Source organism: Ochotona curzoniae, unplaced genomic scaffold, assembly GCF_017591425.1.
Source record: "Ochotona curzoniae isolate NIBS_2020 unplaced genomic scaffold, NIBS_Ocur_1.0 scaffold_461, whole genome shotgun sequence".
In the NCBI taxonomy this organism is placed as follows: Eukaryota; Metazoa; Chordata; class Mammalia; order Lagomorpha; family Ochotonidae; genus Ochotona; species Ochotona curzoniae.
This window is the reverse complement of record NW_024467120.1, coordinates 7,337,149-7,353,885: the sequence shown is the minus strand read 5'-3', so window position 1 is coordinate 7,353,885 and position 16,737 is coordinate 7,337,149. Positions and strand designations below refer to the sequence as shown.

Sequence of the window (16,737 nt, the reverse complement as noted above, 5' to 3'; positions counted from 1 at the left end):
TTTCATTTCATGATTAATCTAATGCACAATGGACAGGACCATTATAAATCTTAAAATACAGCAGAAAACAAACAAAATTCTAACATTAATAGTGCAATCACTGAGCATCAAGAAATTTTCTCCAGGCTCATTTTAATTCATTTTACCTTTCCATAACCGGTTTATGCTGCTTATCTTGCGGGAGTGTTTCAGATTTATGAGGCAGAAAAAAAATATAAACCCCGCAACACACAAATGAGATCTAGAAAAGCCTGCAATAGCTATAAAAACAGCTCATCCATCATCTCCACATTTTGATTCCAGAGACAGCAGTGGAAGGCGTTTCCACACCACTCACCCAGCACACTTAAAAAGGTCTGCTCCGTCACTTGCACAACTGAGACTGATTGATTAGCTGCTTGAGAAAAATCAATACAAATATCCTGGAAAACACTAGCTTGTAAATTCATCCTGGCCCCCAACAAAGTCCTGGCCATTGCTTGACATGTTTTTCCAGATATCTAACCCCAAGCCCTGAGCACAGTTAATGCCAGGAATTTTTAAAAGCCCTATCTCAGTAGAGGTGAGGAAGGAGGGAGGAAGGTTTTCCAAGAGTCCCTGAGAACCACGGCATGACAAACGGAAGCTGCCTGGAAAATTCTACACTGAGCATGCAGGACTGTCCATAAAGAGGAAAGGCACACAGGGAAGGAAGAAAGTCAATGAAAACATGAAGAGGAGTAGGTGAAGCGGAGGGTGAGGGAGAAACGAGGAAACCAATTAAACACATATTTTCTCTCATTCTTGCTCTTCATCTCTGCCCCAGTCACTCCCCAAACCCCTGCGAGATACACACATGCACTCAAAGGAACATTGGAAAATTTATAGAAAAATGAAAAGTTAATACAGAATAATTCTAAAATCCATTTATATGGGGGATCCTCAAAGAGTTCATGGAAAATGTGTCTCATGGAAACCTATGCATGGATTTCAAAACATGCTACCTAAAGAAGCTTACCTTCTGATTCCATTTTTGCACAAAAATTTTTGCAGTACACACATATATGTGGGTATATAGCATGTACAAGAGAAACAAGTTTTCTATTTAAAAATTCTATTACAATGCTATTTATATTTATTGTTAGTTGGCAAGGTTTGTGTCTTCATTTTTACCAACTACAAACAAATGAAACACTTTCAGCAATTAAGGAAGAATTTTGTAGTTAATACTTTTCATAGTTCCTGCAACATTTCTTCTGTTTCTGATTTTTAAGTTAGCCCTTTTTTCTACATTCATTAGATAAATAGTAAAATAAACTTTTAGACACGGAAAATGTTTCATAAGTACAATACTCATAAAGAAAGTTGTGGTTTTACTATATATTCAATCATGACAGGCAACTTTGTTTCAATCCCAATGCCTAAACTGACTTCAGAATTCTCAAACTGAACATTGTATTTCTGACACATAGTACCTCTCCAAAAAATGACGAAGATGACAAGAAAGAAGCAAGAGTTTGGACTAGCAATTAAGAAACTGTTTAGGACTCCCATACTCCATCCGTCCCTTGTAAACGGTCATGGGCTCAATACCCAGCTCCGATTCTCAACTCCAGCTTCTGACAAGGCCAACCCTGGCAGGCAACAGGTGGATGTCTCAGGCAGTGGGTTCCTCACACCCACACAGCAGCCCATGGTCGAGTTTCCCGTTGTGATTTCAATTCCCAGTCCAAACCCAGCTGCTGTGCTCACTGAAGTGTGATCCAACACACAGGGTCACTCATTCTTCTCGCCCCTCCTCTGAAGGTCTCTCAATTAAAAACGTTTTTAATGGAGGAAAGAAAAAGTAAGGAAATGTCACTTGGAAGGAAAAAAATTGCTTCTACCAATAGAATGCCTTGAACCACAGATGGAGAATTCAATGACAGCATGTTAGACTTTCAATTTTAAAGTAACTTCTCAAAAAGTTGTTTTTCCATTGCGGAACTACCAAGGTAATTATGGTAGAAAATAAAAATTAATGACTTCTGGACCAAAACATATTCCTAACATCTCAACGACTAAAAAGTAAATATATAAGAGAAATAAGGAAATGAATTTTCTGTAGATGCTTATAATTATCCCTCACAATTTTAAAGCTCAAATTGAAGCAATATCTGATTACGAAAAATCTCAAAGTACTTTGTAGATAAAAGAAATCTACTAACTCAATGTCTTTATAATATGAGCTTGCAAACTGATATTCCCTATGGTAAAAGCAGTTAGAAGGTCACCTCTAGCATGAATCTGTCCTTCTCCAGTTCAGAAAACATGAAGTAACTCTCCCAACTGAGGAGTCTTTTGCTCTAGAGAAATTTTTCATAAAACATGTATTTTAGAAATTTTAAAAACCTTTTCTTTTAATTGCAAAGTCAGATATACAGAAAAGAAGAGACAGAGAGGAAGATCTTCCATCTGATCATTCACTCCCCAAATGACCACAATGGCTGGTGCTACGCCAATCTGAAGCCAAGAGCCCGGAACTTCTTCCAGGTCTCCCACACGGGTGCAGAGTCCCAAGCCTCTGGGCTGTCCTCGACTGCTTTCCCAGGCCACAAGCTGGGAGTTGGATGGGAAGTGGACCTGCCAGGTTTAGAACCGGCGCCCATATGGGATCCCGGCACATTCAAGGTGAGGACTTTAACTGCTAAGCCACATCACTGGGCTCCAAAACCCTATTATTTTATTCTAATCATTACCATCTTCCAATATGCTCACCCAAAGTTAAACCAGTGGATTCATTTTCAATTCCTTCAGTATAAGTAACATGTCTTCTTCACAAAACTAATACGGCAAATGACTTGACTTTGTTATCTCAGATCTTACAACAAACAGCAATAAATGTTCTGGTGTGGAAGACATCATGGCTTGTCCAGATCACGTGGCTGTAAACAACACTGCTGCTAACTCAAATGCCACCTATAGCTAAGAGCCCCAAATATGTCACCACTTAACATTTTCCTGAGCACACTGGCTCACCCAGCAAGTTGTGACCTCAACACTCCAGCACCACATATCAGCCACACAAAACCACTTATTAACCAAGTTAGTTCAGTAGTCCAAAAACTGATGCTCACTTTCAACTCTGACTTACAGATAACAAAGACTCCAGAAATACTGCCCACTGCAAACACTGCAAGACCGGGAATAAAAAGCCATATATACATGTTTGCTGGGGCTCACGGTCACCCCTCTAACACTTGTGCCACGAATAGTCACCATATCTCTGCTGATTTGTTCTTTGACTTACTCAGCTCAGCTGGCCCAACTCACTAGAATAGGACAATATTAACTGGAAGCTAAAGACCTACATGCTGCATTTCTTGCTCACACGGTATTTCTAAAGGCAACTTTTGAAAACTCAGCTGTGTAACTTATGGAAACTGCTGTAACTCTTTTATAAAGCCAAAGTCTCAGTCTTCTCTCCAATGTTAAGTCAGGAAGCAACCATATTCAAATGTTACCCTTATCATCGAAGAGTTCAGGCAAAAGTATGTGGAAAAAGGACTTTCACCACCCTATGTCTGGCGATTTCTTTAAAGAAAAAAAAGTTTTCAACTAAATGAAATCAGAGACATTGTGAAATTATATGCTGTTGTACTTAGGCATAGGTAAGAGGCAGACCCTGGCGGAGCAGTTACAACTTCCCTTGCGGGTCTGGCAGTTTGGCACAGCAAGGAAAATCACTCTTCTGTGATGAGGCACCCCATATTGGTACTGGTTTCAGTCTGTGCTGCTCATGTCCAATCTAGTTCCTCATAAATGACATGGGAAGCAAGTGGAAGAGAATCCAAGTATGAGGGTCTATGCCACTCATAGGGGAAACCTGGAGGAAGTGCCGGCCAGGTTTAGACACTGAAGCAGCCTAGCAAATATTTTTGCCTCTCCCTTTCTCTAACTATGGCTTTCAAACTGGTCAATTAGCCAAGCAATAAATCTTAGGGTGATGGGTGAGGAGGGGGTGTGACAGCACAGTGGCCTAACAGCTACTCATCTTGCATGTACTGGGATCCCTTATGGGTGCTGGTTCATATCCTGGCTTCCCAACTTTCCATCCAGCTCTCTGCTAATGACCTGGGAAAGCAAGAGAGGATGGCCCAGGGCCTTGGGATCCTGTATGTGTGGGCGACACGGAAGCAACTCTTGGCTCCTAGCTTCAGATCATCTCAGCTTCTACTATTGTGTCTATTTGGGAAGTGAGCCAGTGGATAGAACTTTCTCTCCTTCTCTGTAAATTGGACTTTCCAATAACATATCTTTAAAATAAGCAAATAAATGTTGGGGGGGCGGGGGGGAGAAGCGACTTCATTTAAGACACCCATATCCCACTGTAATACATGGTTTCAGTTCATGGTTCACTAAGTGCAATGTAGCGCCCTGCTAATGCACACCATGGGAGGCAGGTGCAATGGGCTGAAGTATTTGGGGCACTGACATGCAGTTGAGACATGCAGACTCGTCGTTTCAGGATTGCTGGCTTTGGCCTGGCCTACTTCTGTCAATAGTGGCCACTTGCGAAGTAAAAGCAATGCATTAAACACATCTCTGTCTTGCAAACGAAACAAAAATGTAAAAAAAAATTTGAAAATGTGATTTTATAAACACTAATTTCAAGGTCTCCTAATTAGTTCAGGTTGGTACACACACTCATTTAACATCCCCATTACCTGACAGAGGGAAAGGCAATTAAGAATTGTATCAAGGACCAGCACAATGGCTCAACTGGATATTCTCTACTTCTAAGTGCTGGCATCCCATAAGAGTGCTGGTTCATGTCCCGGCTGCTCCATTTCTCATATAGCTCCCAGATTATAGCCTGGAAAAGCAGTGGAGGATGGCCTTGGGAACCTGGCCCTGCACCTATGTGGGAGACCCAGAAGAAGGTCCTGGCTCCTGGCTCTGGGTTACATCAGCCCTGGCCATTGCAACAACTTGGGGAATGTACCAGTGGATAGACGACCTTTCTGTCTCTCCTTCTCTCTGCCTTTCCAATTAAAAAAAAAAAAACTTAAAAAAAAAAAAAAGAACCACAGCAAAGGCAGTAGGTTTTCAAAAAGACCATGTTTCTGTGCAAATTTGTACCCATTTGAAAAGCCCTTAAAGCAGTCAGCTTGTGGAACAGACAACTACCCAGGTTTTCTTTGGATGAAACAATGGCACAGTTTTTTTTTAAGGATTTATTAATTTTTATTGCAAAGTCAGATATACAGAGAAGAAGAGAGAGAGGAAGATCTTCCATCTGACGATTCACTCCCCAAGTGACCACAATGGCTGGTTCTGTGCCAATCCGGAGCCAGGAGCTCTTCCGGGTCTCCCAGACGGGTGCAGGGACACAAGTCCTTGGGCTGTCCTAAACTGCTTTTCCAGGCCACAAGCAGGGAGCTGGACGGGAAGTGGAGCTGCCGGGATTAGAACCGGCGCCCATATGGGATCCCAGCGCATCCAAGGCGAGGACTTTAGCAGCTAGACTACGCTGCGGAGCCCTGGCATGGTTCTTAAAACTGAATAGTAGCAAGAGTCAATGCATTTCTTTTGCTTCTCTTCAATTCTATTTGAAAGTGAATGGAGGAGCTAACTGAACTAAGAAAATTTAAAAATTGCTGAGAAGCATTCACAAATCAACCAAGGGTATGTTTATTTCTACTAAAAGGAACATTCCCAGCGCATACTACTGAAACACTGTGTGTAGACTACACGTTTTGGGAATTCACACTCTGAGGTTCAGGATATGACCTACTAAAAATAGCACAGCAAGAGACTTGTTGGGGGCGGGGGGGAAGTACACTGTTGGTAATATAATCCGCAAGATTATGAGACAATAGGTTATCTCATGTTGTGTGTAAAAACACACCACTATTATTTGCTCGGATGATGAACAAAGACAGAAAAGGAAGTTCAAGGTTAAGCAGCAATGTATTGGCAAATGAGTGACTCATATTATAGATAAGTCTCTCATTCAAAGTGAGACACAGCTAGACAATCAGTTTCCAGCAAATGATGACTCAGAAGTAACTGGCTATCCCAGACAAAGCATTTTTCTCATTAGCATTCACCAGCCAATCTGTTCCTTCCTGGATCAACAGCTCTGCATCTAAGGAAGCAGGTCTTCCCTGCTATTGCCAGGAAAATTTAACTTCTCCATCAAGACTCCTGGAACCTTTCACTTGCCTTATTATTTAACAGCCAAAAAGTAAAAAAAAAGAAGTAAAATCTAAATATCTCATTCCATAGATAAAAAGACTGATATCAGAATCTCATGGGTATCATTTTTTTAAATTTTTCACCTTTTTTAAAAAAGATTATTTTTATTGGAAAGGCAGATATACAAAGAGGAGGAGAGACAGAGAGGAAGATATTCTGTCCAATGGTTTACTCCTCAAGCAGCTGCAACGGCTGGAGCTGCGCCAATCCAAAGCCAGGAGCCATGAGCTCTTCTGGGTCTCCCAGGGGGGTGTAGGGTCCCAACACTTTAGACTGTCCTTGACTGCTTTCCAAGATCACAAGCAGGGAGCTGGAGGGGAAGCAGGCCTGCCAGGATTAGAATTAGTGTCCACATGAAATCCAGGCGCTTTCAAGGAGAGAACTTTAGTCATTAGGCTATTGAGCCAGACCCGTAAGTATAGTTTTATTTTTACTTTTCTGGAATCTAGAGATGGGTGATAAAGATTGAAACAGATTGCTTAAATGATAAGTACATAGAAAGACAGAAGTAGAATAATGAATACAAATAATGCAATCCCAAAGCACCAAGGACGTTCTTATCAGATCTAGCTAAAATTCATATGAAAAAGAAGAGGGCCCAATAACTAAAGTAATCTTAAACAAAAACAAAAATGGAAGCAACACATTGTCCCATAGAAGACATAATACAGAACAGCTGCAATGAAACAGCCTACAACTGGCACAAAAATAGACATGCAGAACAACTGCAGAGGTGAACCCCAGAAACTAACCTACACATTTACAGCTGATTTTTGTAAAATGAGCTAAAATCAATCCCTGAGAAAAAACAATCTCTTCAACAAATCATGGAGAAAATTGGATCTACATGTGCCAAAGTATATTAAAAAAAAAAAATCCCTCTCTCACACCTTACATAAAAATCAAGTCAGAATGGATGAAAAATTTATAACCCAAAACCACAAAACTGCTAGAGGGAAAGATTAGGGAAACTGCAAAAACTTTAGCATAATGACTTTTTGGAAGCTCAGGTAATACAAGCAAAAACAGACAAATGGGATTATACCTGGCTAATTATCTTCTGCACTTAAACACTCAACAAAGTGAAGAGTAACCAACAAAATCGGAAAAAATACTTGCAAATTATGCAGGTACTGAAAGATCAATACCAAATCTATAATGAGCTCACAAAATTCAGTAACAACAAACCACACACACAATCCAGTTAAGAACTGAGCAAAGAACACCATCAGGCATTCTTGCAAGGCTGAGGTACAAAAGGCAGAGAGACACTTGAATTGATGCTCGGGACCACTAAGTCATCAAGGAAAGGTAAATAAAAAGCACAATGAAGTTTCACTTTACCCAAGTTAAAATGACTGCTGAGGATGCTGGGGGAAAGGCAGCATAATTCACTGTTACCAGGAATATAAACTACTATGACCATTATGAAACACAGTAGAGAGATTCCTTAAAATTCTGAAAATAGATCTGCCATATGATCTACATTCAGTATTTGGAAGAGTCATTCGTATACTCATGTTTTTTGCAACTCAACTCTTAATTGCCAAGACACAGAATCAACCCAAATGCCCATCAGTGATGACCAGTTAACTTTGTGCTATGTATACTACTCAGTCATAAAAAAGAAATTGTCTTTTGCAATAAAACTAATAAAATTGAAAACCAGTATGTTCAATAAAGTCTAAAAATTGCAAATATGGCAGTTATTATAGAATTTAAAAAACACAGCAATGAAACGGACATCTTGTAACATGATTTGTTACTTTTTGCTCCAGTTTATACTCTCATGGAACTCTGATCTTCCTGCTTCTTACCTGCTGAATATTATGGGTAGCAGTTAATTGGGACTGAAAATATTGGTTTTTGAAGAAACTGATGAAAATTTGAAGAAATTGATGAAAAGAGAGGAAAGGGAGGCAGAGCTTGGGAGAAGAGTGGGAACCATGGCTTTATTCTTGGAATTATACCTATGTAGTGCACACAATCTGCTCTTATATTAATAAAAAATGCAAATAAAATCTGAGTGGTTACATCAATAACATTTACTTGTACCCAAAGCAAGATATTCATAAATTCTTTAGAAAGCTAAAGGTATCAAATGTGAAGTGGCACTTAGAAGACTAATGTAACATTGTATATTCCAAATAATCTCTTTTCTCTAGTTGAATTCATCACGGGCTCATGAAATGATGGCATCATTTCTCCCAAGAGACTTTTGTGTTTCCTTTTTTTGTCACTCGTGTGTTGGCTATGTAGTGGTGCATTTTTTTTCATGGTGCTGTAATTTGTTGTTGTTGATGTTACTGTAGCTGTTCTAACTCATAACAGTTGTTGATCTTGTTTCATGGCTTCTCACTTACGGTAATGTATAGTGAGGGAGTACTGGGGTCTATCATATACAGAACATGTATCCCTACATCCAGACAAAAGATGGAGTCCCAATGAAACTGTAGGACATGTGCAGACAATGGGATGCTGGACTGTCTGATAGAATTAGGATTCTTTATGAAGGACTACACTATTGTAACAAAATCGGAAAAATCTGTCGGTGGGGTGGGAGTTTGGGTGGAAATCTCAGCCTATACAAAATCGTACCACATAATTCAAAATTCAAAATAAAAACGTATTTAAAAAAAGAAGACTAATGTAACATTAAGATAAGTTTCTCACAGATCTAGAAATTCTTACCTTGAAAAGATTGCTTGGCTCTATCTACGAGTTCATCAATTGGATAACTGGCCAAATTTCCTCTGGCATGTTTAGTTTTGCAGTAGGTACAAGCATTGAGACACCTGTTGAAGTGACAGCAATAAATAAGGATCAGAATTGTAGATGGTGTGTCCTTAAGGGGAGACCCATTCAAATACACGTGATAGTGGTATCAGTAGTAGTTGCTTAATACCTCTGGATTAAAAAAAAAATTAAACATATCTCATACTTATTTCCACTAAACCCAGAAAGTTGCAATTGTTTCAAATTGCAACCATTCCAGATGACTGTATAAATCATGTATTAAGTGCACATGTCCAAAAGGCAGTTTATAAATGTTTATGATGAATAATCTAAAGACTGTCTAGTCACACACCTTTTTGTGGTAAACCACTGACATTTATTTGGGCATCATAAACTAGGAAACTGTAGTACTGATCCTGTGTGTGTGTGTGTGTGTGTGTGTGTGTGTGTGTGTGTGTGTGTGTGTGTGTACCTCAGAAATGATGCAGACTCATCTAACTTGTAACCAACAATGTAAAAATAGTCCACATGACATTCCAGAAAATACACCCTTAGAAATTTCCTAAAATAGTTTTCATTTCTTGAACTCTGATAAAAGGAATGTTAAAACCTTCCCAGTGAATATTTCCTGGGATTGTTTTAATCAAATTAAAGTAGTAGAATGGCATGGTTAACTTTAAAAATTTAGAAACTAGATTTCTTTCCCAATACTTTTTAGACAACTTTTAATGTGGTAGGTTCTACTCAGAATGTTTAAATGTAATTTAAATATATGCTTCTTACAATAAAAGCAAAAGAAACAGATACAGCATAATGGTCTTTCTTCCAATAAATAAATTACAACAGTGCACAAAGTAAACAGGAACATCTCTTCAGTGATTCAATGACCGTACCAACAACGTTTTGGAAATACCATCCACTAGCCAAATGTGTGCTTTAAAATTCCACACCCCACCCCACCAAAAAGTACTTTTAATCACTGAACCTGATAGGTTTTTTTAAAATTAACACATGACTTCAAAATATACACATTCACTGTACTTAGCAGTCAAACACGCAAAGCTTAATTTCTGATCACTTTCCCATGGAACTCTTAACGTCAACTACCCCATGCATTGTGAAATGTGCTCCACCATTTAAATAACCATACTATCTTAAATTGCTTATAACCTACCATGTAAGCAATTTATATTATTTCTATAAACGCAAACTTCGGTGTTGGTTAGGTGAGTACAGTTCCCATTCTTTTTGAAATTGTGAAGTGAGCAGAGAACACTCTTCTGGTTTTCTGTCCTCGGGATGCAGAGAGCTGTCTACACTTAGCCTTTCCTCAGCAGCGACCTTGCTTTTATTGAGACCTCACTGATGACCAGCCTCTCTGACAGATGATGTATCTTACTTTATCACTGAGTATTTCTAAAGTCTGACACCACTTACTGCTTCTTACGGACAAGAATCTACTCCCAAATACTGCTCAGGGTCATGTAACAACAAATTTAAATCCTGGTCAGTCAAGATTTCAAACAACATGGTATTTCCATATAAAGCCACCTCTCTTGAGACAATGTGTTAGACCTCCTAGTTCTATTCCAAAACAAACAAAAACACAGAAAGACATTCAACGTAAGATACAAAGTAACAGGCCATACACATTCCCAGATGTGGCTAGGACTTGTTTTCCTGTGAATAGAACTGTAAATCCTGCTATTCTGTTGTTCTGTGGAAGCCTAAGATCAGACTTCTGGTACATTCCCTGGCTCACACGTGCCACTTTCATCCTCCTTGCTACTGTTCAAGCTGTTTTTGATCCTTTTGCTGGTTCTAAGATCAAACATGTCATCTCATTGGATCTATCCTGTTATAAATTCGATAGTTAAGATTGTCTAAGCTGTTTGCTGGGTCCACATCCCCTCGGACATTTTTCTCAAGAGTCTCCATAACTCACTCTATATAGGAGACCTTGCCACTTACCTGTTATGTCTCCTTATAGCTTTAATTCCATGACATACACAAGAAGTACTCAAAAAAGTCAGATAAAAAGTTGTGTGTGGATTTAAAACAAATTTTTGTAACACTGTAAACTTTTCGTTTAATTTCAATTTCCATTTGCTCTTTGAAACATTTCTGTACTTCGGTTTTCATCTGTTGTGCCTGACTGGTAAGGCCCTCCCAAAGGTATGTCATAGAAACGTAAACAGGGCCTAGTGCTGTAGCATAGTAGTTAAGGTCCTTGCCTTGCATACACGGAGATCCCATAAGGGCACCTGTCTGTGTCCCGGCAGTCCCGCTTCCCATCCAGCTCCCTGCTTGTGGCCTGGGAAAGCAGTCAAAGACAGCCCAAAGCCTTGGAACCCTGCACCTACGTAGGAGAACTGGTTCAGCTCCAGCCATTGTGTCCACTTGGGGAGTGAACCAACAGACAGAAGACTTGAAGACTTTCCCTCTCTGCTTCTCCCCATCTCTGTATATCTGACTTTAATAAAATGAATGCATCTTACAAAAAAAAAAAAAAAGAAACGTAAACAGTGGGCCATAGGAAGCTTCCAATTCCTGCAGGCAGCCTGACCCATATACTGGAGAAAGGAATGTGGAACAATCTGAATGGAGGGCCAGTGCTGCAGTTTCCCCACTAGTCTGTGATTCAATGAAGTTCCAATCAAAACCCAAAAGGTCGGGATTCCAAGAGTTTCCCAACTCTTGAACAAGTGGTGGCTCCTGGGGTGTGGCCTCTAGAGAACACAAAGAAACTCTACTCACTTCTCTCCAGAACTTGCCCTATTCATCTCTGCATTGGTGTACTCTACAGTACCCAGTCAACAGAAGTGTTTCCCTGAGTTTCATGAGCCCGTGTAAGGCTTTAAACTCCAGGAGAGCGAAGGCCAAACAACCTGGGGCTTGGAACGAGCACCTAAAGGGGAGGGTGTTAGTGGGAGTGGAGCCCTGCATTGTGGGAGCTGACACTGTGTCCGGGAAGACTTTCGAATGGAACTGAGTTAGAGGACATGGAAATAACGGGCACTGCTGCAGCTTATTGATGGGGAGAAACCCTCATACCTTTTGAGGTCACAGAACTTCCTATGTTGATTGTGCAATGAGAACGGGGGGGGGGGGGGGAGAGGAATGTGTGCGGCTTTTTTTTTGTAAACAACTGACACACCAGTGAAATAAGCACCCTTCCAGGGACCTGCCACATTGCCTACTGGTATCACACGGGTCTCGAAATGGCTTTCTCATATTCATCCTCCGATCAACAGACTGCAGAGTAATCAAATACATGATGTTAATGGAATTACTGGTATATTTGACTTGGGTTATAACATTAAATGAGTTAAGCCATGTAAAGCACTTGGCATAGTTCCTGCCCTAGTGACCGGTAAGCATTGGTCACTAAGCCCATTAGCATGACTGTGTTTAAAAACTTTCTCATGGAAAAGTAACGCATTATCATGTCCTAGGTATACCCAACTTTATGAAACAGATGTGTTGCTGATATGTTAGCTAGCACAAAGTCAGCATCCCATGTTGAGTGCCAACTCAAGCACTTTCAATGTGCCTGGAAAAGCAGTGTAAGATGGCCAATTGCCCAGGACCCTGATGCACACGTGAAGGACCTGGGAAAAAGCTCCTGGCTCCTGCCTTCAGCCATAGCTGTTGCTGGAAGATATCTGTCCTTGCTCCATTTAATTGTGATACTTAAATAAATCCATAAATATTTTTTAAAGTGTTTAAAATTTTTTTTGGAAAAGTCAACTTTGTTAACCAAATCATTTTCCTACTGCCCTACTTTAGACAAGTGTAAATGTGTTCGGAACGAAAAGTCAGTCGTGAAAGCTACTAAAAACTTTAAACAAAACATGGTGATAATCCAAAACAGTTAGAACACTTAAAACAAGCCAGTAAGAACAAAAATTAGATTATGAATTCTAAATATTCTTCACTGAACTCTTTTTCGGCACCTGATTTTAGCCAAAAGGCCAAGAAGCGATCAACTGCTTTTCTGAAATTACGCTAACAGTCCTAACTCAAATGACAAAGTTATCTGTATTACAGAGAGTGAAGCTGCCATCTGTGACGCAGCCATTCCATTCAGTTCAACTCCCAGCTGCACAATTTCTGACCCAACTCTCTGCTAACGCACCTCGGAAAGCAGAAGACGAAGGCAGAAATGCTTGAGGCCCAGCCACCCATTTGCGAGTTCAGGATGAAGCTCCTGGCTCATGGTTTTGACTGAACTATTGCGACTATCATAGCCATTTGGGGAATAAGCCAGCAGATGGAAGGTCTCCTCTCCTCTGTGTGTCTATCTTGTCTTTCTCTCTCTCTCTCTCTCTCTCTGTTAATCTGCCTTTCAAGTAAACCAAATATAACTTGTTAAAAAGACTATTAGCAATTAGCTTCTCAATCCTCTTTGGTTTTGAAACAATTTTTCGGATCACCAAGAATTATGTTGATCAATCATTTCACCAAGACATGATTTCCATTAAACAAAGGATTTCATAATATAAAATTTCAGTAAATAGTTCTAATTCTCTGTAAACAACTAAAGAATTATCTAAGAGGCAGCACACTGAGCGTGATTCTTAAGCCATTCCCCAAACACAAGATCTTTGAAGGCTGTCCGTTGAAAGTCAAAACCAAGAAGTGATGCCTGCAGAAATGCAAGGAAGACACAAACTCATGAATGACCCACACTGTTGTGATAGGAAGATAAGGCCTACATACCACATCCCCTCAAATAGTAAACTGGCCGCAGCCAAGAAAGAACTGAAAGCCTCAACAGCATGGGGAGGTTAAATACTTAATTCAGTAGTAAATTTCTGGCATCTTAAAAGCTTAAGGTTGCATATTAGTTTTTATTTATCTTTTTAAAGGCACAATGAGAGACAGAAGAAAACACTCACATCCCCAAACAACCAGGATGGCAACAGGCAGAGCTGGCTCGGGTCAAAGCCATGAGTTTGGAAAGCATTTCTGGCCTCCCACATGGACAGTAGGGCTCCAAGTGTTTGAGATGCTATCTTCTACTTCTAGGGTGTACATACACAGGAAGCTGGATTGGAAGTGGAGAAAATAAGACCCAGACCAAGGTCTTAGCTCTGGGATACAGACAAGTGGCAACTGCTGTATTAAATGCCAGCCAAAATTATTATTTACTTCCAATTAATAGGGTACACATTTCACATACTACAAGAGAACATGCTCTTAGTAGTAGCCAAGCATTGAGAAAATCCTACTTTGAACAAGCCACTTCCTACATTTTGAATTCTGAAAGAAAAAACAGCATTCCATGAAACAAAAAGTAAACATGGTAGACGAAGCCAGACTGGTAAATAAATTCTATTGTGAGCCGTTATCTTGGTTTGAAAAGTTTTTCCAGAAAAAGTGCAAACCTTTGGATCTTTTACACAAATACATGAGATTTTTGTTTCAGCAGGGTCGGATATACATCTGCCGGTGATAACATAACACCTGTCTGCCAAGGCCAAAATCCTGGGCAAACAATGACATACTAGCAAAGTTTGCAGAACACAGTTTCCAAATCCTAGACTGTTTAAGCCATCTGTGGCCAAAGCTTCTGCATCTAAAAGGAATTCATTCCCTTGGTTACTGCCCTGACCTCCTGCGCCAAATCCAATTTCATATTCTAGTAACTAGCTTCACTTCTCCCACAGTGCCCACTCTGGGGTTTTCTCGCTTCTGCATCAGAGAACTTTCCTGAATTAACACAACTGCTGCTATAGTTTGTCATCTTTTATCCCCATTACCTACATGCTATTTCAAAGAGTCATCCCAATATATTGTAACTCCCTATCTTTGTTTCCTCAAATTCACCTGCAAGCTTCAGCAACTGAGCAACAACCGCTCTAAAAAAATCACACTGAAGGAAGAGTGGCTAATAAGAAAGTATAGTTGCTAAATGCTCGCCAAATACTCAATCATGCTTGAATAAATATTACTCCTACCTATAGTGGAGAAAATTAACAATAAGATTGAAAAACTTGCTCATCGCTACACTAACAGTAAAGTTGTACAGAATCTTATCTGAAAATCCTTTATCACTTATCATTCTGTAAAACAATTACTCCAAATGCTTTTTCCAATGCACAATTAACTTAGGGAACAAGTACATATATGTGTGTGCATATATATACATATGATATATATAACTATGTTGCTATCTAATTGCATTTATCACAGCACCTTATAAGCTAATAGACTTATTAGTAAACATCCAAAGCTATTAGTGATTTCATCATGGGCAAGATCAACATTTGGACACACAGCTAGAAGGTATGCTGGAAAAGGACATTCAGTAAACTACAAGGTGTGGAAAGGGAAGGCAGGAATGTAAAAGGCATGCAGAAGTCACAATAACACCCTTGTCTTAGAAGTAAGGAAGTTGGAAATGGAAAACCAAAGCTTAGAGACCAAAACTTTAACATCAGGGGCCTAAGACTGGGTATAAGCACATTACAAGTGCACACCATCCAAGAGACTACCTACCTGCAAGAGATTAACACAGGAGAAGTGATTTAACCAGGGTGTCACCTCAAGATATGACTAAACCACACACTAAACACAGTGATCAAAAAACAAAACAACGCTGAAAAATGGGTCCCAAAACACTGTCTGTAAGTTAGAAAGAATCCGCAAGGGGAGCTATTGCTTTTGCTTCCTCGGGAACTTATGTGCTGGTGTCTATTGAGTTGAAATTTCACAGAAAACACTGGTTGAAGCTAATTTCCTAACATTTAACAGGTGCCGGATTTTGGCTCCTAGGATAAAAGGTATTATTCGAACGGTGGTCAAAACATGCTGGGAAAGGGGGGAAAAAAATCCTGCATTTCAAGGATTTTGAAACTAGAAAGTTAAATTCAGCATGGGAAAACTGCTCAGGTCAAGTAATGTGTGAGCAATTACATAACAAAGAGACATGAGGTGTTTAAACTGAAATGGACAAGTCATGCCTGGGCATCTACACAATTAACTTCCATTTTTAACTTCAACAACCCTTCTCAGTTGGAGGACTCCAATTTTAATCCACATAATAATACTTTGCCTGTACCTATTTTTTTTTTCCTTTTTTAAGAGATCCCAACCAAAAGAGGCACCAGAACAAAGTACACTTAAGAGAGAAATGAAATGAGGAAGTACAGTCTCTTCACCAAGAACCAACCAGACTTCAGGCTGGCTGCTCCAGTCTCTGCAGGAACAAGGCAAGCTCACCGGGTTCTCATTCACACAGTGGTTCAGTGTATCTTCTCCCTCGTACACAACATACTTTATTCCCTAGACTGACTGGAAGAATCACTACTGATCCAATAACAGCTCTTTCTTCCTGTATTGGAATTTGGAGAGGGAGTGATAAAAAATATACCTATTAAATACAGAATTGAATTGTTCATAAAAACAAAGACAAAAATCAAACCAAACCAAACCACACTGCATTTAGACAGAGTGGAATGGGGTCCAAGAACATGAGGCGAGGGGGTGGGGGCTGTGAGTCATTGCTGGCTCACTCCACAAATGACCAAAAATGGCTGGGGCAGGGCCAGCTGAAGGCAGGAGCCAGGAATTCATGTGTATTCTCTACATGGCTGCAGGGGACCCAGTACTTGGGCTATGACCCACTTAGTGAGCAGGTGCTTTTGCAGGCAGCTGGATTGGAAGAGCATCCAGAACTGGTAACAGTGCTCCACTTGGGATGCTGACATCACAAGCCAGGGATGAACCTGCCAGTTCAGGAAGTCCCATAAGCTTTTATTGCTTTTCAGTACTGGC

The 16,737-nt window shown here is 40.0% G+C and overlaps 1 protein-coding gene across 1 annotated transcript in view; it reads right to left on the bottom strand.

Moving 5' to 3' along the window:
- Window positions 1-16,737, bottom strand: part of CDKAL1 (CDK5 regulatory subunit associated protein 1 like 1) — a 640,980-nt gene that overhangs the window by 363,143 nt on the left and 261,100 nt on the right. Inside the window, exon 8 of the mRNA XM_040967680.1 lies at window positions 8,911-9,014. Within this exon, the coding sequence (XP_040823614.1) occupies window positions 8,911-9,014 (104 nt within the window). The remainder of the gene's footprint in view (window positions 1-8,910; window positions 9,015-16,737) is intronic.